General features: G+C 46.0%; 1 protein-coding gene across 3 annotated transcripts in view; it reads left to right on the forward strand.

The window, feature by feature from the left end:
* The window catches only part of scyl2 (SCY1 like pseudokinase 2), a 100,060-nt gene that overhangs the window by 53,026 nt on the left and 25,472 nt on the right, over positions 1–21,562 (forward strand). For 2 of the 3 annotated variants that reach the window (XM_072484757.1, XM_072484758.1), the window contains exons 9-15: positions 2,583–2,759; positions 3,230–3,241; positions 3,424–3,546; positions 9,985–10,098; positions 11,535–11,667; positions 12,309–12,427; positions 19,627–19,727. In XM_072484757.1, the coding sequence (XP_072340858.1) occupies positions 2,583–2,759; positions 3,230–3,241; positions 3,424–3,546; positions 9,985–10,098; positions 11,535–11,667; positions 12,309–12,427; positions 19,627–19,727 (779 nt within the window). The remainder of the gene's footprint in view (positions 1–2,582; positions 2,760–3,229; positions 3,242–3,423; positions 3,547–9,984; positions 10,099–11,534; positions 11,668–12,308; positions 12,428–19,626; positions 19,728–21,562) is intronic. The other variant, XM_072484759.1, reaches the window with a different exon arrangement.

Below are 21,562 nucleotides of genomic sequence, written 5' to 3' on the forward strand. Positions count from 1 at the left end.
AATATGCCGACAGAGACTGTGGGCTAAATTATTTTTTAAAATAAATTTAGAATACCCAAATCATTTCTTCCAATTAAGGGAAAATTCAGCATGACCAATCCACCTACTCTGCACATCTTTGGGTTGTGGGGGAGAAACCACGGGGAGTATGTGCAAACTCCACACGGACAATGACCCAGAGCCGGGATCGAACCTGGGACCTCGGCGCCGTGAGGCAGGAGTGCTAACCACTGCACCACCGTGCTGCCCTTACTGTGGGCTAAATTCTGTTCCTATTTTCCAATTCCACTGTTGGCATGAATTGTGGATCAGGAACCTGGAAATGCCAGTAGCAGGGTCCCAAAGATGACTTGGGAGGAGCCTGCCAAGTAAGTGACTACCTCTGGTGGCCCCATACAATTAGGGACAGAGATCCGACCCCTGAGGCTTGTTGGAGGCTCTTCAGCACTGAAACATTTGCAAGGACAACTTGAAGATCACCCTCTCAAAGGAAATTAGGGATGCCCAATAAATGCAGACCTGCCATTGATACCCACATCCTGTGAAAGAATAATGGGGGGAAAAAAACAGCCCCACTGTCAGAAGTGGGTGCAGGGACACAATTTGGAGAATGAAAGATGGAGGCGCCTCTGAAGAATTTTCGAAGTTTAAAAATAAAAAATTTCCACAGCTGCTGCATTGTGGAGTGGGAACCCTTCCAATGGACAGGTTGCAGCCTTAAAGGTAACCGTTGGACAATCACACCTCAAAAGGGGTGGGGTTGGCTGAGTTAGTGTGAATGAGGCAATAATGGCATCCTCCAGGAGGCCACCTCCCCTGTTCAGCCAGACTTCAGCCTTAGCAGGGGTGTCTGCTTACCAGGCAGCTTCTGATTATTGCTCTCAATAGACAATTTCATTGGCTTAATTAGCTATCTGCCAAAAGCAGTTGGGTAATTGTCTCTAGCCCAATACACGCAGCTTTAAAATAGCCCAGAGGTGGGACCATGTTGGCATAACTGGCTGATTGTGGGAAATTTACAGCATGCCCACCTCCTGTCCCACCTTCACATCTCCACAGACGTTCAACTCTGTCTATTAATAGTGATCAGTTCTGGCGCTGCCAAACTTTAGTAATTACTACTGGGCGGCAAATATAACCATGATCATGAAGTGGGGAGTGGGGGTGTCAGTGTGGGAGTGAGTAGAGGCAGCATCATGTAAGGGCACAAGGTTGGGTGCATTGGTAACGGCTCCTCTGCCGTTCTTGCCGGCCCGGTACTCCGCAAGCCTGGTGGTAGTGGCGGCCCTGAGAGTCTGGGGGGCAGTTGCGGAAGCATATGGGAGTGGAGGGAGCATCGGTGTGGGCTCCAATTTGTGGTAATCACCAGTTTGGCCCGGGGAGGCTAGATGGGGGGATTCGAAGGTGGCAGTGAGCAGGGATTGAGAGGCTGGGGGATCTATTTATTGATGGGAGCTTTCTATGTTTAGAGGATTTGGAGGAGGAGTTTGAATTGCCGGGAGAAAATGTGTTTCAATATCTGCAGATAAGGGATTTTGCGCGAAGGCAGTATTCGACCTTTCCCCTTCTACCGCCACAGGGGATACAAGACAAAGTTGTTTCTAAAACGGGGTGGGGGAGGGGAAGGTTTCGGATATCTATAAAGAATTCATGGAGTTGGAGGAAACTCAGATAGGTGAGCTAAAGCGTAAAAGGGAAGATGAGCTGGGAGGGGAGGTAGAGATGGGTCTGTGGGAGGATGCTGTGAACAGAGTCAACACGTCCTCATCATGTGCCAGGCTCAGCCTGATACAATTCAAGGTGGTTCATTGGGCACACATGACAATGGCCTGGATGAGCAAGTTTTTTGGGATAGAGGACAAGTGTGTGAGGTGTGCGGGAGGGCCAGAAAACCATGTCCATATGTTTTGGGCATGCCCGAAGCTTAGGGCATACTGGCAGGGATTTGCGGATGTCATGTCCACGGTACTAAAAGCAAGGGTGGCACCGAGTCCAGAGGTAGTGTTTTTCGGAGTGTCGGAAGATCCATGAGTCCAGGAGGAGAGAGAGGCTGACGTTTTGGCCTTTGCCTCTTTGGTAGCCCGGAGACTGATCTTATTAGCGTGGAGGGACTCGAAGTCCCTAAAATCAGGGGTTTGGGTTAGTGACATGGCTGGGTTTCTCAGATTTGAGAAAATTAAGTTTGCCCTCAGAGGATCAACGTTAGGGTTCGTCTGGAGGTGGCAGCCGTTTATCGACTTCTGTGGAGAAAACTAAACTGTCAGCAGATTCATTTGTGGGGGGGGGGGGGAGAGTTGGGCTATTTTGTGTTTAGAGTAGGCAGGAACAATGGGAGATGAAGGGATGTGTTACGCACTGAACTATGTGTACATTTGTATTGTTTATTGTTACAAAATCATAAATGCCTTAATAAAATGTTTTTTAAAACAAAAAGTGATCAGTTAATTTGGTTCTTGACCAGTATTTGAATGAGGGAAATGTTTATCAATCTATTCCATAGACAGTTATTTAGTTGGTTTCCCTGTATTCTAATGTGCAGTGCAGCATGTAATAATCCTCTTCCCACTCCTTTTTGTTTTCAGCGGGTTGTCATCCAACGCATTCTGCCATTCTTGACTTCTGAGTTTGTGAACCCAGACATGGTGCCCTTTGTCCTACCCAATGTCCTTCTCATTGTTGAAGAGTGTACCAAAGAAGAGTACGTCAGGCTGATTCTCCCAGACCTTGTTCCAGTTTTCCGGCTCCAGGAACCCATTCAGGTATTGAAAGTCAAGACCATGGAAGCCTCAAATCATTGCACAATCGTATTTTTATTTTAAGCAAGTGTGCAGTTTGACACCAGCGAGCTGAATAACCAAGAGTAATTGTTTCCCCACATCGTCATTGTAATTCACTGATTGCTGGGTGTGCTTAATGGAGCTTCATTTGGTGGTATGCATGATACCTATTCAGTTGATGCTGCTGATCGATTATGGATTAAAGCTGGCTTCACATCTGTACCTCTGAGATCTAATTGTACTGTGACTTTGCTGCTGCACGCTGACTGATATTGCTTATAGCAATGACTTGCTGTGTGTTGGTCAGTTTGGAATTTGTGCTGTGGAGGATTGCTTTTATATGGTCTGTGTTGTGCTATAAAAAAGCATTTGTGATGCTCTTTCCTGTGCCTTTGTAAATTGCGCACTTCATTTCAAGTGAGGAAATTATCCTTTTGCTTTTCATGCTTCAGGCTAGCAACATGGTGAGTTTGTTGTACATGATTAAATATATAAAGAAAAAGCAGGAGGGCAGTGTTGGCTGATGCATTTTTAACAAGATTTCTGTCAAGCTTTATTTTTGTGCACTTTACCAGGACGTTTGTAGAAGCAGTTGCAAATCGTTTGACGTTGCTTTATTCTTGACATATTTTTGTGGTTGTTACAGGTTTTACTGATATTCTTGCAGAAGATGGATTTGCTGTTGACTAAAACTCCACCAGAAGATATAAAGAGCACTGTCTTGCCCATGATTTACAGGGCCCTAGAAGCACCTTCAATTCAGATTCAGGTATGGTCTTATTGAAGGGCATGGAGAGATCTGGGGTATGCTGACACAGGATGTATAGTGCATCACTTGGCAATTCATTATGTGCGTGATTAATACGTTTTCAGAAGTTGAATCATAAGGAACAGGAACCCATCGTGCCAGTGCTAGCTCTTGGTACTAACCAATTGACCTCACCCGCCAGAGCTCTGCAATATTTTCCTTTTCAAAGGTATCTCCAATTCCCATTTGAAACATACTATTAAAACAGCTCCCACCACTTTTCAGGCACTGAATTCCAAATGGATGGATGGATTTGTTTATTGTCACGGTACCGAGGTACAGTGAAAAGTAAGTATTGTTCTGCGTACAGTCAGACAGATCGTTCCGTAGATGAAAAGAAAATACATAGGGCAAACATAAAATACACACAATGCAAATACATAGACATAGGCATCGGGTGAAGCATACAGGAGTGTAGTACCACTCAGTAGAGGAAGATGTGTGAAGAGATCAGATCAGTCCATAGGAGGGTCATTTAGGGGTCTGATAACAGTGAAGAAGAAGCTGTTTTGAATCTGTTAGTGCGTGTTCTCAGACTTTTGTATCGCCTGCCCGATGGAAGACGTTGGAAGAGTGAATAAGCCGGTGGTCGGGTCTTAGATTATGCTGCCCGCTTTTTCAAGGCAGCGGGGTGATGGACTGGACTGTGTTCTCGACTCTGTAGTTTCTTACGGTCTTGGGCCGAGCAGTTGCCATACCAGGCTGTGATGCAGCCAGATAGGATGCTTTCTATGGTGCATCTGTGAATGTTGGTAAGAATCAGTGTGGACATGCTGAATTTCTTAGTTTCCTGAGAAATATAGGTGCTGTTGTGCTTTCTTGATCGCAGCGTCGACGTGTGTGGACCAGAACAGATTGGTGATGTGCACACCTAGAATTTGAAGCTGTCAACCATCTTCACCTCGGCCCTGTTGAAGCAGACAGGGTTGTGAATGATACTTTGCATCCTGTAGTCAATGACCAGCTCTTCATCTTTGCTGACATTGAGGAGAGATTGTTGTTGTTACATCACTCCACTAGGTTCTCTATTTCCCTCCTGTATTGTGACTCATCGTTGTTTGAGATCCGACCACTACGGTCGTGATGTCAGCAAATGTGTAGATGGAGATGGAGCCAAATTTTGCCACGCAGCCGTGTGTGTATAGGGAGTATAGTAGGGGGCTAAGTACACAACCTTGCAGGGCCCCGGTATTGAAGACTATCGTGGAGGAGGTGTTGTAGTTTATCATTACTGATTGTGGTCTGTGGGTCAGAAAGTGAGGATACAGTTCCAGAGTGAGGAGCCAAGTCCTAGGTTTTGGAGCTTTGAAATGAGCTGGATTATGGAGCTTGGTCAATAAATAGGAGTCTGTTGTAGGAGCTTTGTTGTCGAGATACTCCAGGGATGAGTGTAGGGCAGGGAGATGGCGTCTGCTGTGGACCCATTGTGGTATGCAAATTGCAGTGGGTCGATGGCATTCTGGAGTATGCAGTTGAAGTGCCTCATGACCAACCTTTCAAAGCACTTTATTACGATCGATGTCAAAGCCACCGGACGATAGTCATTGAGGCATGTTGCTGGTTCTTCTTTGGCATTGGTATGATGGTGGTCTTCTTGAAGCAGGTGGGGACGTCTGATCGGAGGTTGAGGAAGAGGTTGAAGATGTCCTTGAACACACCACCTGCCAGCTGGTTCCGAGTGCACAACCAGGACCCCCGCCAGGACCGGTCGCCTTCTGAGGGTTCACTTTCAAGAAGGCCAATCTGACTTTGGAAGCTGTGACAGTGGGCATGGATGTGTCCGGGACTGCTGGGGCAGTTGACAAAGGTTTGATGGTTTCCTGCTCGAACCGAGCATGGAATGCATCGAGTTCATCGAGGAGAGTGCACTGCTGCCAGAGACTCTGCTCGGCTTTGCTTTGTACCCCGTTTAAGCCTTGTCACAATCGACGATGGTCTGTGACGTTAGTCTGTGACTCTAGCTTGGTCTGATATTGTCTCTTGCCGTCCCTGATGACTTTGCGGGAGGTCGTATCTGATTTGTTGTATAGGTCCGGGTCGCCTGACTTGAACGCCTCAGCACTGGCCTTCAGTAGGGAGCAATCTCCCGATTAAGCCATTGTTTCCGGTTGCGGAACTTACGTATACTTACTTTGCACGCAGTCTTCTGCCACATTTGCTGATAAGTCTGTGGTGCATACTCGTTTAGGTTGGTTGTTGAGTTCTTATATATGGACCAGTCTATTGATTCAAAACAAATTAATTACAATTTAGTGCATAGAAAATTTCACCGACTCTCTCTGCACTATTTTAACCTTTCTGTTTTAATTTGCTGTAAATCTAGACTGCCTAAAGTGTAGGCAGTAGTCTGCCGACAAACATAAACGTTGCATGTCTAGGTACATGGAATGCAAAAACAAAGAGCAACTAATGTTGTCTTTATTAGGCTCCAGCTAAGCAAGTATATGGAATTGCTGGTTAAGTAGAGAAATAAAAATAAAGTACTGGAAGACTCAACTGGTTTGGCAGCACGGTGGCGAGAGAAACTGTTAATGTTGCGCATCCAATATGACTCTCGTCAGAACTGCTTCAGAACAGAATTCTGAAGAAGAGTCACATTCATCTCAAAACATTACCTCTGTTTCCCTCGCCACAGATGCCACCAGACCTCGAGTTTTTACAGCACCCCCAGTTATTATTCAGATCTCTCCAGAATCAGCAGTATATTGCTTTCATTTCACTGGATAGGTACAGCGGAGGTTTAGGTGCCAGGCATGAGAGGTTACAGTTATGTTGCGAAATTGAAGATTTGGGGCATTTTTCATCAGAGCTAACAAATTTAATCATGGAGATCTTCAAAATTACAAAAATATATGACCAGTGACAGATGAGGGGCTGGTTCACTCATCCTGGGTCGCACAATCCTGATGCCTATGTCATAATATCTACATCTGCCACTCCACCCAAAGCCATGGGATATCCCTGAAGAAGGCAGATAAAATCCCAATCGAAAATCTGAAATATGTCTCTCACTCCCTTAAGTAATTCAGAGTAGTCCCAGGGATCACTCCGGCCTTACTAATATCGTACAATTACTTCCTTTTGTACAAGGTGATTGTTCGCTATCCAGTATTAATTTTGGCTTGAAGGCATGAGTAACCTGGCAACCTGTTTTCCATGTTCACTATTCACTAGCTTCTAGAAGAGTTATAGTGGGGTAAATTGTGATAAATTGGTTCCAGTGGCACATGGTCAGGAAGAGGGGAGAAATTTAGAACATAAAGAATTGACGAACGAATTGAGAGACGATACGAAAATGTCTTTACAGAGAAGATGGTTTGAATGTAGAATTTCAACACCATTATCCCGACAAGACTAATAACCAAACTCTACAATCTTGGACCTGACCCCTCCCATGCAGCTGGATCCTTGACTTCCTCATCAACAGACCGCAATCTGTCAGGATAGATAACAGCACCTCCTCCATATTAGTCCTCAACACCGGGGCCCCGCAAGGATGTGTGTTCAGTCCTCTGTGGTACTCCCTATATACACACGACTGTGTGGCAAGATTGACTCCAATTCAATCTATAAGTTTTGCGGATGATACAACTGTGGGGGGTCATAGCTCAAACAACGCCGAATCACACTAGATCACTTGGTTGCATGGTGTACTGAAAACAACTTTTCTTTAAATGTCGGCAAGACCAAGGAACTGTTATTCGACTTCAGGAAGCAAAGCCAAGACCACGTCCCCCCTAACCCCCCCCCCCCCCCCTCCAAATCTACATCAATGGCTCCGAAGTGGAGATGGTCTATAGCTTTCCTGGGGGTCACCACAGTCTGTCCTGGTCCACTCACGTTGATGCAACAATTAAGAAAGCCCAACAATGTCTCTACTTCCTACGGAATCTAAAGAAATTCGGCATGTCTGCATCGACTCTCAAACTTCTATAGATGTGCATATAGATGCATCCTATCCGGCTGCAACACAGCTTGGCATTGCAACTGCTCAGCCCAAAATCGCAAGAAACTGTAGGGTGTGGTGAACTCAGCCCAACGCATTACACAAGCTTTGCCACCCTCCCATTGATTGTCTGCACCTCCCGCTGCCCCAGATAGGCCGACAGCATTGTAAGAGACCCCTCACACCCATGGTTTCCCTCTTCCAGAGCCTTCCATCAGGCAGAAGATACAGAAGTCTGAAGACCCGCACATCCAGATATAAGAAAAGCTTCTTCCCCACAGCCACTAGACTCCTCAACGACTCTCCCTCGGACTGATCTGTTCCTTGTAAGACACTATTCACGACGCCCTATGCTGCTCTTGCTCATGTATTTGCTTTGTTTGGCCCTTGTTCCGCACTGTAACCAATCACTATTTGTTAATGTACTTTGTTGATTATTCTTTTGTCTACTATGTACGTACTGTGTACGTTCCCTGGACGCAGAAAAATACTTTTCTTTGTAATTCGGGCGTACATGTGACAATAAATCGATCAATCAATCCGTCAATCAATTTTGTGATGCAAACAACTATAAATTATTTTAAGGGTCTACTGTATCTTGGGACTGCAAACAAAAAAGAAAGGATATTTAGAATAGCACCTTTCGTGCCCTCAGTGGAATGGTGGGCAACCAGCGTCCTGGGGCTACATGCGGCCCATCAGGGTTCTGAGTACTGCTCACGAGAGACCATTGCCCCTGTGCATTGTTCCAGATCCACTGGTTCCCGTCTGCAGTTTTTTCCTTACCGGTATAAGGGAATTGATAGGCACATAAAGCATAGGCATGTGAAGTGAGGTGCGTGCTGATTGCACAACAACATTGACTGAGAGCCGTGCACCTCCCTCTGTGTCCAATCAAAATGTAAATATTATTTTGCTTTAGCATTTGAAGTTGTTAGTTCTATTAATATGATCATTTAAGCATGTTTTATAACTCATTACAAAATACTTGACGAGCCCTGAATGTATTCAGTCTTACTCATGAGGACATGGGTAGTAAACATGCCTGATTTAAATCTTGTGACCCTCTGAGATGACAGAGGGCCACTAGGTTGCCCATCACTGCCTCAGTGTCCTACTTCACCGCCAATGAAGTACCTTTGCAGTGTTGTAACTGTTTTAATTTAGGGAAAAATGATGGACAGCACCGGTAGCACAGTGGCTAGCACTGTGGCTTCACAGCACCAGGGTCCCAGGTATGATTCCCCACAGGGTCACTGTGCGGAGTCTGCACGTCCTCCCCGTGGCTGCATGGGTTTCCTCCGGGGGCTCCGGTTTCCTCCCACAGTCCAAAGACATGCAGGTTAGGTGCATTGGCCATGCTAAATTGCCATTAATGTCCAAAAAAGGTAGGAGGTGTTATTGGGTTACAGGGATAGGGTGGGAGGTGAGGGCTTAAGTGGGTCGGTGCAGACTCGATGGGCCAATGGCCTCCTTCTGCATTGTATGTTCTATGTAATCCAATAGTCAATTTTCTCACAGCAAACTCCCACAAACAGCATAGTGATGATTACCAGATGGTTGTTTTTAAGCATTTATTGATTGGTCAGAAAACTAGAGAGCTCCCCTAAGCAGTTGCAGAGCAACCTTTGAATATTTGCATGCACTTAGAGGGCAGGTGGGGCCCTCTGTTTAATGTCTCATCAGGCAGGTGTGCAGTCTAGAGATATGCCACCACTTGAAGATAATATACATAATCTCAGAATAAGGGGTCACCCATTTAAGATGGAGATGAGGAGGAATTCTGTGGAATTCTTTACGGAGAGGGTGCAAAGGCTCAGATAGACAGATTTTCAATCGGCAAGGGAATCTAGGGTTATAGGAATAAGGCAGGAAAGTGGAGTTGAATGGCAGAGCAGACCCGATGGGCCAAGTGACCTAGTTAGGAATTCCTTCAATGCAGAAGGAGGCCATTCGCTCATCAAATCTGCAGTGACCTCCGAAAGTGCACTCTACTGAGGCACACCCCCCCACCCTATTCGTATAACCCCAACCTAACCTTGGACACTAGCATGGCTAATCCATCTAATCCGCACATCTTTGGACTGTGCATCCAGAGGAAACGCTCATAGATACAGAGCGAATGTGCAAACTCTGCTCAGCACAGTCACCCAAGGCCGGACTTAAACCCGGGTCCCTGGAGCTGTGAGGCAGCAGTGCAAACCACTGTGTCACCGTACATCCCTGCATCCTACATCATGTTGGCCTACAGGCTCAGCTCAATAAGCATCAAGCAGAAAATTATTTCCAAGTTCAGAATTCTGCATTTTCTGTCCAGCTTTGGGCTCATGAGGATTAATTGTTTTTGGATATTTTCTCTCCTGCCTTTCTTCACTCCAATCATTGGTTAAAATGAAACGGGGATTGCTGTGATGACTGTGAACATTTGCTGAGTTATCTTCTTTGCCTTTTAGGAACTCTGCCTCAACATAATTCCCACGTTTGCAAACTTGGTAGATTATCCATCCATGAAGAATGCTTTAATACCACGCATTAAGAGTACTAGTTTACAGACCTCCTCCCTTGCAGTAAGTGGACTTGTATTCTTGCAGTCATTATCATTTAGATAAACAACTTTACAGTGATTCCCTGCAGGTTTCTCCAGTGGATTGAAGGTTAATGTGCTTAAACTTGACTTGGGACTATGAAAGAAAGGCTTGTACTTAATATAGTGCCTTTCACAATTTCATAATGTCTCAAAACACATTATGCCCAATTAAATACTTCTCAAGTGTAAGACATGCAATTGCCAAGAAGCGCATCGTAAGCTCCTAAAATCAGCACTGGGATAATGACCAGAGCATTATTTGAAGTGAATTTGGTTGAATGATAAATATTGGCTAGCGCCCCAGGAAGCACTCTCTTATACTTCAAACATTGTGCCAGGGTATCTCTTCCGTCCACCTGCGAGATCAGATGGGTCTTGATTTAACATCTCATCTGACACCTCTGACAGTGGAGCACTCCCTAAGTACTGCACTGGAGTGTCAGCCTAGGTATTTGTTTGTGATCAGGTCTCTGGAGTGGGATTTGAAGTCACAATCTTTATACTTGGAGATGAGAGTGTGGCCCACTAAACCACAGGTGATAGAACATTAATTAACATTATCTTCTGACTCAGGAGCAGCTGGTAATGCGATACTATTTGATGCTAAACAGAATGATTCACCTTTTTCTGAAACTTGCAAGCTGCAGTACATTTTGTTTAACAAATGCTGTCGTGAAATTGCCTGATGAAAGGTTACAAAGTGCAAGCAATAATTAAGGATGGTCACCAGTTTGTTTATGCCCCTTTTTCTCCTCTGCTCACTCCTAGAGACCTTGTAGCAGCGGGTGTAAGCTGGTTGGCTAGCCCATATAGCCCTAATGTGGCAATGGCCACTGACAAATTACTCAAAGTCGCAGCTAAGCCAAATTGTCCCCATAGCTGCTGTATGTAATATGTATACATGCACAATTCCAGCATGAGTTACCTACCAAAGGACACAGAAAACTGACTGTCTTCCTCTATCCTCCTGCTCAAATCACAACTGTTGTTGATGCCTATTCACTGCCACTCCCAGTATAAGTCACCTGTTTCTTCTGCCTAAATTGGGACATCTCTGGTCTCATAAGCTCACTGGGATAGGGACGGCGAGTGATATAGTGGTTAACGCTGCTGCCTCTCAGCGCTGAGGCCCCGGGTTCGATCCCGGCCCCGGGTCACTGTCTGTCGAGTTTGCACATTTTCCCCGTGTCTGCGTTGGCCTCACCCCCACAACCCAAAGATTTGCAAGTAGGTGGATTGGCCATGCTAAATTGGCCCTTAATTGGAAAAAAATATTGCGTACTCTAAATTTAAAAATAAGCTCACTGCGATAAACTTGGCCAACTTCTAACTCGACAGTAGTAACTGTTTAGCTCTTCTTCAGGATGTTAATCCGTTACGTTACCTTGACTTGTATTCTGCTTCCAATCTCTACAGGTGCGCGTAAATTCATTGGTTTGCTTAGGCAAGCTCCTGGAGTACCTGGACAAGTGGTTTGTCCTGGATGAGATACTTCCTTTCTTACAGCAGATTCCATCCCGGGAGCCTGCAGTTCTCATGGGAATTTTAGGTGAGACTGTTTAAGTAATTTATGTTGCAGTGTTTCTCAAATGTAATTTCAGTTGACTTGAGTAGCAAACAACGCAGTAACTTTCATTTATTTAGTGTCTTTAACATGGTAAAACATCTCAAGGCCCTTCTCAGGAGAGTTAACAAATGTTTTGCCAATAAATCAAAACAAATATTTAACTTTCAAGTGGCCTCTGAGGCCCAAGGAGATGCAGCAGTGTGACTGTTGCAAAGTTAAAAGACTTGGACACCCTTTAGCTGTTCATCTCTGGAATATGTTGTTGAATCAAACCTAGAATGATGGAATGAGTGCCCGGTCTCTGCTGCTACTGCCCTTGCTTTCCATTGTAATATTGAAGCAGTTGCAGGTGTTTGAGAGATGTACAGCTGTAATTTTTAATATCTCGTAATTTTCAGTTTTTTCCCCCTGCCTGCCTCAATGTTTAATTTTAGCTGCTTCGAAAAGGCACTGGGCAAATGTACGTTTTTAAAAACCTGCTATTTCTGATCTTTCTGCTCCCAGACAGGCTCCTACAAGCCAAATTTTGGGGGATATTCCTTGCTGCCGGTTTTGCCAGTAAGTAAGGAATAATATTTGGCAGTGAGTTTTAACAAATGTTTTAATTCACTTTTGTATTTCAGGTATCTACAAATGTACATTCAGCCACAAGAAGTTGGGTATTACCAAAGAGCAGTTGGCCTCAAAAGTACTACCGCATCTCATACCCCTCAGCATTGACAGCAATCTGAATCTTAACCAGGTCAGACCACCTCCTCTGTGCTCTTCAAAATGATCCCGTTTTCTCCAGCTTGACGTACATTTCAAAATTAGCAAGTGGCAGCCATTTCCTTTTCAAAAAAGGTTGATGTATCTCATATGTCCACATTTTCTGATGATGGGCAGTGAACAACTCCACCGACTTTTGTATCATCTGCAAATTTACTCACCCATCCTTCTACGTCCTCCTCCAGGTCATTTATAAAAATGACAAACAGCAGTGGCCCCAAAACAGATCCTTATGGTACACCACTAATAACTGGACTCCAGTCTGAACATTTCCCATCAACCACCACCCTTTGTCTTCTTCCAGCAGGCCAATTTCTCATCCAAACTGCTAAATCACCCTGAATCCCATGCCTCCGTATTTTCTGCAGTAGCCTACCGTGGGGAACCTTATCAAACGCTTTACTGAAATCCATATACACCACATCAACTGCTTTACCCTCATCCACCTGTTTGGTCACCGTCTCAAAGAACTCAATAAGGTTTGTGAGGCACGACCTACCCTTCACAAAACCGTATTGAATATCTCTAATCAAATTATTCCTTTCCAGATGATTATACATCTTATCTCTTATAAACCTTTCCAAGATTTTGCCCACAACAGAAGTAAGGCTCACTGGTCTATAGTTACCGGGGTTGTCTCTACTCCTCTTCTTGAACAAGGGGACAACATTTGCTATCCTCTAGTCCTCTGGCACTATTCCTGTAGACAAAGATGACTTAAAGTCAAAGCCAAAGGCTCAGCAATCTCGTCCCTAGCTTCCCAGAGAATCCTAGGATAAATCCCATCCGGCCCAGGGGACTTATCTATTTTCACACTTTCCAGAATTGCTAACACCTCCTCATGAACCTGAAGCCCTTCTAGTCTAGTAGCTTGAATCTCAGTATTCTCCTCGACAACATTGTCTTTTTCCTGTGTGAATACTGACAAAAAATATTCATTTAGCACCTCTCCTATCTCCTCGGACTCCACGCACAACTTCCCACTACTGTCCTTGACTGGCCCTACTCTTACCCTAGTCATTCTTTTATTCCTGACATATCTATAGAAAACTTTAGGGTTCTCCTTGATCCTACCTGCCAAAGACTTCTCATGTCCCCTCCTGGCTCTTCTTAGCTCTCTCTTTAGGTCCTTCCTAGCTAACTTGTAACTCTCGAGCGCCCTAACTGAACCTTCATGTCCCATCTTTACATAAGCCTCCTTTTTCCTCTTGACAAGTGTTTCGACTGCTTTAGTAAACCACGGTTCCCTTGCTCGACCACTTCCTCCCTGCCTGACAGGTACATACTTATCAAGGACACGCAGTAGCTGTTGCTTGAACAAGCCCCACATTTCCATTGTGCCCGTCCCCTGCAGTTTTCCTCTCCACCCGATGCATCCTAAGTTTTGCCTCATCGCATCATAATTGCCTTTTCCCCAGATATAACTCTTGCCCTGCGGTATATACCTATCCCTTTCCATCACTAAAGTAAATGTAATCGAATTGTGGTCACTATCACCAAAGTGCTCACCTCCCTCCAAATCTAACACCTGGCCTGGTTCATTACCCAGTACCAAATCCAATATGGCCTCGCCTCTCGTTGGCCTATCTACATACTGTGTCAGGAAACCCTCCTGCACACATTGGACAAAAACGGACCCATCTAAAGTACTCGAACTATAGCGTTTCCAGTCAATATTTGGAAAGTTAAAGTTCCCCCACAACAACTACCCTGTTGCTTTCGCTCCTATCCAGAAACATGTTTGCAATCCTTTCCTCTACATCTCTGGAACTTTTCGGAGGCCTATCGAAAACCCCTAACAGGGTGACCTCTCCTTTCCTGTTTCTAACCTCATATTATCTCAGTAGACGAGTCCTCATCAAACGTCCTTTCTGCCACCGTCATACTGTCCTTGACTAACAATGCCACCCCACCCCCTCTTTTACCACCTTCCCTGAGCTTACTGAAATATCGAAACCCCGGCACCTGCAACAACCATTCTTGTCCCTGCTCTATCCAAGTCTCCGAAATGGCCACAACATAGAAGTTCCAGGTACCAACCCATGCCGCAGGTTCACCCACCTTATTCCGGATGCTCCTGGCATTGAAGAAGACACACTTTAAACCACCTTCCTGCCTGCCGGTACACTCCTGCAACTTTGAAACCTTACTCATGACCTCACTACTCTCAACCTCCTGTATACTGAAGCTACAATTCAGGTTCCCAAGCCCCTGCTGAACTAGTTTAAACCCTCCCGAAGAGCATGAGCAAATTTCCCCCCCAGGATATTGGTACCCCTCTGGTCCAGGTGTAGACCATCCCGTTTGTAGAGGTCCCACCGACCCCAGAATGAGCCCCAATTATCCAGAAATCTGAAACCCTCCCACCTGCACCATCCCTGTAGCCACGTGTCCAACTCCTCTCTCTCCCTATTCCTCATCTCGCTATCACGTGGCACGGGTAACAACCCAGAGATAATAACTCTGTTTGACCTAGATCTAAGTTTCCACCCTAGCTCCCTGAATTCCTGCCTTACATCCCTCTCCCTTTTCCTACCTATGTTGTTGGTACCTATGTGGACCACGACTTGGGGCTGCTCCCCCTCCCCCTTTAGGATCCCGAAAACACGATCCGAGGCATCACGCACCCTGGCACCTGGGAGGCAACACACCAACCGCGAGTCTCTCTCTCGTTCCCACAGAATCTCCTCTCTATCCCCCTAACTATGGAGTCTCTAATGACTAATGCTCTGCTCCTCTCCCCCCTTCCCTTCTGGGCAACAGGGACAGACTCTGTGCCAGAGACCTGTACCCCATGGCTTACCCCCCCCCCCCCAACAGTATCCAAAGCTGTATACTTGTTACTAAGGGGAACGACCACAGAGGATCCCTGTACTGACTGCTTCCTCCCAGCCCCTCTCAACGTCACCCATCTATCTTTATTCTTTGGAGTAACTACATCCCTGAAGCTTCTATCTATGACCACCTCTGCCTCCAGAATGATCCGAAGTTCATCCAGCTCCAGCTCCAGTTCCCTAACGCGATTTCTGAGGAGCTGGAGATGGGTGCACTTCCCACAGATGAACTCAGCAGGGACACTGACAGCGTCCCTCACCTCAAACATTCTGCAGGAGGAACATTGCACTACCTTCCCTGCCATCCCCTCTAGATTAAAAAAAGAAAAAGAAAGAAAGAGCTTACCTGTTATTCACTCCCCTTCTCAGCAAGCACTCACTCAGCAACTTCTGCACCCCGCACGATAACACCTGAGGGAAAATAAAATAAAAACTACTTACCAGTCACCAGCCAATCCCTTACCTGCAGACTGTGACATCACGGTTCAACTTCTTTCTACTTCTACCTGCCCTCGAACCTTCCTCTTGATCTTTACAGCGGTTGTTATTTTTAGGTTGGAGGAGGGGTAGGGAGGGAAACACTGAAGAAGTGTTTTGGGTTTAAGTGTCACTTGACAACAGCTCCTCCACAAACCACCTTCAAGTTAGGGTGAGCACACGGACGTATGCAAATTTCCCCATGCAACAGCCAATCAGCATCTCCGCTCTACTGCCCTCTGCTGATGCTTGGCTTCACTTGAACAGCTAGGGTCTCTTGCTCAGGTGCACCTTCAAGTTAGGGTGAGCACACGGACGTATGCAAATTTCCCCCGCAACAGACAATCAGCAGCTCTGCTCTACTGCCCTCTGCTTGGGTTGGCGCTGGCCAGGGCTTCTTGTTGCTTGGCCCTTGCCCTCTTCCTGGTGACACCTGTAAGTGAGAGAGGAGAGAGCGAGTGACAGCATGAGCTGCTTCCAACATGGAGGTGACCTTCCCCTAAGTTTCTCTGACCTGCATATATCCTTACTGGTTGGAGGCTACATGATAATCTCTCCATTAGCAGTGGCCTGTTCCTGCTCAATGCCTGCCAGCTGGGCTACCCGCTCCTTGAATTCTTATCACTTCCTTCACATGTGGCCAGGCCCCCCCCCCCCCCCTCTCTCTCTCCCTCTCTCACTGGTTATGCCCTAACTTCTCCTGCTCAAAGAGAACAGATGGATAGGAATTGTATTTAGCATCCATTTTTACATAGCAATTTCACGTTTCTCTCATGCTTCCAGTCTTTTCCAGACAACCCACTGGGTTATATGGTGTCATTGATGTAGTACAGGTTGTCCAGAAGGGTTCAGGGCCACCATCCTCCAGAGCAATGAGCCCATCCAGATATAGAGATAAGGCTCAGAGAGAGGCATATCATTTGCGGAGTTTGCTGGTACTAAAAATGCTTGAGCCCCTTCTTTCACTGCCCCACCCCCACTCATCACCTCACCACTACTCTTCCCCACCTGTCCTTCCAGACAGCATGTAAGCTCTTTCTGCATGGAAAGGTGAGGAGGACAGAGTGGGCTGTCCTGCAGACTGCTTGGACTGCTGTGGGCCTGCGAGGCATAAGCATATAGTGTTGCCACTGAGGACCATTTCCCCTGTACCATTCATTGTGGTTATTGCGAGTAGCTGCGGACTCACTTACTCTGGTGGTGCGAATGATGTTGTTGTTCCCTTGACATTGGAGGGATAACCTGCGCTGGAGGCCCTGGGCACTGACTGCTCCTATGCAGGGTTGATTTCCCTGCTCGGTAGTCTCCTCCCAGTAGCTGGGAACAGGATGTTCCTCTTGTCCTACATTCTCGATGAGAAGGAAAAGAGAGGCTTTTAGCAAGTGCAAGGGGAGCAAATTAACTGAGGCATTAGTGGAGTACAAAATGTGGAGAATGGAGCTTAAGAAAGTAATTTGGAGAGAAAGAGGAGATTTGAGAAAGCTCTGGCTGGTAAAAGTAGGGGATTAGGGACTATCACAAGATATTCTATAAGTATATCAATGGGAAGAAGATAACCAGTAAAGAATAGGACCCATTAGGGACCAAGGGGTAAATCTGTGGGTGGAGCCAGAGGACATTGGTAAGGTATTGAACGAATACTTCACATTTGTCTTCACCCAAGAGAATGAGGAGGTAGATATGGAACTCGGAGAGAGAGACTGTGAGGTGCTTGAGCAAATTGACACGCGGAGTGAAAAGGTTTTGGAGGTGTTGGCAGGCTTAACAGTGGACAAATCTCTAGATCCAGATGAATTATGTCCCAGGATGCTGAGCGAGGAGATTGCAGGGGTTCTGAACCAAATTTTTATTTCCTCTCTGACCACAGGGGAGGTGCCAGAAGACTGGAGACCAGCTAACGTTGTCTCACTATTTAAGAAAGGTTGTGAGAGATCAGCCAGAGAACTACAGACCAGTGAGTCTCACGTCAGTGGTAGGGAAACTATTGGAGAAAACTCTGAAGGAGAGAATCTATCACCACTTGGAGAGGCAAGGTTTGATCAGGAATAGTCAGCATGGCTTTGTCAGAGGGAGGTCATGCCTAATAAATTAGAATTCTTTGAGCATGTGACCAGGCAGTGTAGTTGATGTAGTTTACATGGATTTCAGCAAAGCCTTTTAGAAGGTCCCACATGGGACACTTCTAAAGAAGACAAATGCACGTGGGATACAGGGTAAATTGATATGGTGGATTTCTAATTGGCTGAGCTGTAGGAGGCAGAGGGTGATGACAGACGGCTGCTTTAGTGACTGGAAGCCAGTGTCCAATGGCGTACCACAGGGATCTGTGCTGGGGTCCCCAATTGTTTGTCATTTAGATAAACAACATAGATGACTGTGGGGGGTAGGATCAGTAACTTTACGGATTACACATAGATTGACCGAGTGGTTAATAGTGTCTTGGGTTGCAGGAAGATATAGACGGGAAGGTCAAATGAGCAGAAAAGTGGCAGATGGAATTTAACTCTGAAAAGTGTGAGGTGATACACTTTGAAACGAGTAATTTGACAAGGAAGCAATCAGTGAATGGTTTGACACTGGGAAGTTCCGAGAAACAAAAGGATCCTGGAGTATTCGCCCATAGATCTTTAAAGGCAGGAGGGCTCGTTAATAGCGGGGTGGAAAAGGCATGTGGGACACTTGTCGTTTTCAGTCGAAGCATAGATTACAAAAGCTGGATGGTCATGTTGGGAGTTGTATAGAGCTTTGGTGAGACCACAGCTGGAGTACTGTGTGCAATTCTGGTCGTCACATTGTTAGTAAGTTGCTGTCTGGATATGATGGCACGGTGCACATCATCTAGCCTGCCCCACCATGCGATACATCAGCATAATTCATGAGGCCAGGGTCATGCAATACCACGCAAACTCCCGTCTGCCTCTGTGACTGGAAATGCTACCCATGGACCTTTGTCCAAGAAGGGAAAATTCCACTCTATATTTTGAGTGTTCCCATGGGAATGCCTTCACCAATCAGTGTCAACTCCCTGGTTTGAATTTGAAACAAAATCTTGGCAGTTAACTGTTCTCTGCTGTAATGCCTCTAGCGATCTGAGTGCACTTGCCAACCAATCAGCACTCTTCTCATGCAGTATGAATTGTGGCTTCCTTTACTGTTGGTTTATCTTGCATATCTGTCCTGATGTTTGCAAGAAGAAAAGCTTCGAAAGATGTCTCTCTTTTTCAGCAATGCTCATCGTGCAAACCTTAAGTGTAGACATGCAGTCATCAAGGACTGTAAACCATGTGTTGCTAAGGTTAGAATGTAATCCATTTGTTATGTAGGTAGCCACTACTCTAAAATGTTTAATTGGGCTTTGTTTGCACTCTACTGAAGATGTATCCCCTGAGCAGAGAAGGTAGCTCTTCTCGTCACCTCGTCCTGCCTCATTTCAAAGAAAAGTAAGGTCCTGCCTCTTAATTTATGATGTAATTTCTTCAGATTTGTGCAGTGCCACTTTACATCAACACTGCTCTTACAGCTAAGCATCTAAAAGTCAAAACAATTCATATTTGCATAACTGTTTGGTGATTATGGCCTTTTTTTACAGCAAATTTATTTGTTACACCTTAAACTAAAGGCACAATCTTTTGAAAAATTGCAGCCTTACTGAGTACTTCAGAAAGATTTTTTTAAATACCAAAGGGACTGTAGTCCATACAGTTGGTTTTTGCTCTCCGTGGTCTTTAGAATATGATCCTGTGAGGGCTCGCTTCTCCAACCCCTGTTCCCATGGTCAGCGCAGGATTGATGATTTGTTTTTTTATATGCCTCTTTGTATAATTTCCAAAAATTAATATGAATTTCTCTCTTTTTAATATAGTTCAACTCCTTCATGGGAGTGATCAAGGAAATGTTGAGTAAGTTGGAGGCTGAGCACAAGACTAAACTGGAACAGCTACACCATATGCAAGAACAACAGAGGTAATGAGTGCTCGCAATGTGCTTTGTATTCAGTGTGACAGCCTGCAATCTGCTTGCGCCACAGAGTAATGACGACCCTTCTAGGATTCTTGAGAGAAAGTTAATGTCAATTGAAAGCAGCAAATCCGATAATATTTTTTCAGCAGTTGTGCCTGTCCAAATTAAACTGCTGCTGTTCTTGTTTCCCGATCTGGTAATAAAGGTTGTCATAATATCCACTCATGTATATAATGAGATGCAGACAGGCAGTGATTGACACACAGGATAACCAATGAACACACACGACACATAACAACCAATCACCAGACAGGACACCACCACTATAAAGCGCACAGGGCATTAAGACTCTCCCTCTCTCTACAGGATACAGCTACTGAGATAGTAATGGTGCACAAGCCAGTGAGCACTATCACCATGAGGTAGAGAGTTAGTCTGGTCAAGCCAGTAGGAGGTTATCAGTTAGATTGATAAGAGTGTCAACTCACAGCCTATGTACAGCAATCAGGAAGTTCAATAAAACAGCGTTGGACCATCTCCTGTGTCAGAAGCCTGTTTCTAGTTTCACTGCATCCAGTTGCAGTCAACATTGAACCAACTTACTTAACACATCATGGTACCAGAGTGCTATTAATCCTAACGAACCTACCTCGAGTGCATCTGCAACGACCAGCAAGTAGCCATCCAGCGGCATGGAAAGGATCCAGCCTCCTTCGCAACTCCGGATCTCCGGCAACCTCTGCACCAACTGGAAAGTCTTCAAACAAAAGTTCCTCCTGTACATCGAGGCCTCCGACCTCGAGGCAGCATCGGATGCCAGAAAGATCGCGCTGTTCCTGTCGACTGCGGGGGATCACGCCATCCACATCTATAACTCGCTTACGTTTGGCGATGGCGAAGACAAGACAAAGTTCATGACAGTTCTGCTGAAATTCGACAGCCACTGCGACATTGAGGTGAATGAGAGCTTTGAACGGTACATCTTCCAACAGAGGCTTCAGGGTAAGGATGAACCTTTTCAGTCCTTCTTGACCCATCTCCGCATCCTAGCGCAGTCATGTAATTATGACTCGACAACTGATTCCATGATCCGGTATCAAATTGTTTTCGGGTCCAGTCCGACTCCCTGCGGGAGCAGCTCCTCAAAATCAAACAGTTGACCCTCTCCTTCACCATCGAAACGTGCGTTGTCCATGAGCATGCCAGAAATCGCTACTCCCACATCAGAGCGGCAGAAACTGCAAAACTGGCCTCCCTCGAGGCAGAAAGGGTGCAGGCCATAGCGAAAATGCAAGCCCTGAGCATCGAGGAAAGTGGCCGCTTCGCGCGTTGTCCTCTGGTCCCCACGCATGCGCGCCACGACCAGGTGGACGATGAGGCCGAAAACCCTAAGGCGCATGCACGAACATCGACCGACTGCACATGCGCGATGGCGCACAGAACGTGCTGCGTCAGCAGCATGACGTGTCCGAATTGTGGCTCCGCCCATTTAAAGCAGCAATGTCCAGCCAAAGGCAGGCGATGTCTACAGTGTGGAAAGCCTGGCCACTACGCGGCCTTCTGCAGGTCCGCTCCTCCGAACAACAGCCAGCGGTCCCAGCTGCAGTGCAGACGTGTCCGCTGCGTACAACAAGGCATGCAGGATTCTGATCCAGACAGCCCAACGGACCCCGATGCTGACTGCCTCGAGTCTCCATATCGGGTGGGCATCATCACCACACGCGAGTTGGTCTCTATCATGCCTGCCAACCGCCTTTCGATCCTCGTGGATCCTGACAACAAGTGGTATGCCGTCATCACGGTCAACCAGTCTCGCATCCGATTTAAATTGGACACTG

The sequence above is a fragment of the Scyliorhinus torazame genome, chromosome 19 (genome assembly GCF_047496885.1).
Source record: "Scyliorhinus torazame isolate Kashiwa2021f chromosome 19, sScyTor2.1, whole genome shotgun sequence".
NCBI classification, from domain to species: Eukaryota; Metazoa; Chordata; class Chondrichthyes; order Carcharhiniformes; family Scyliorhinidae; genus Scyliorhinus; species Scyliorhinus torazame.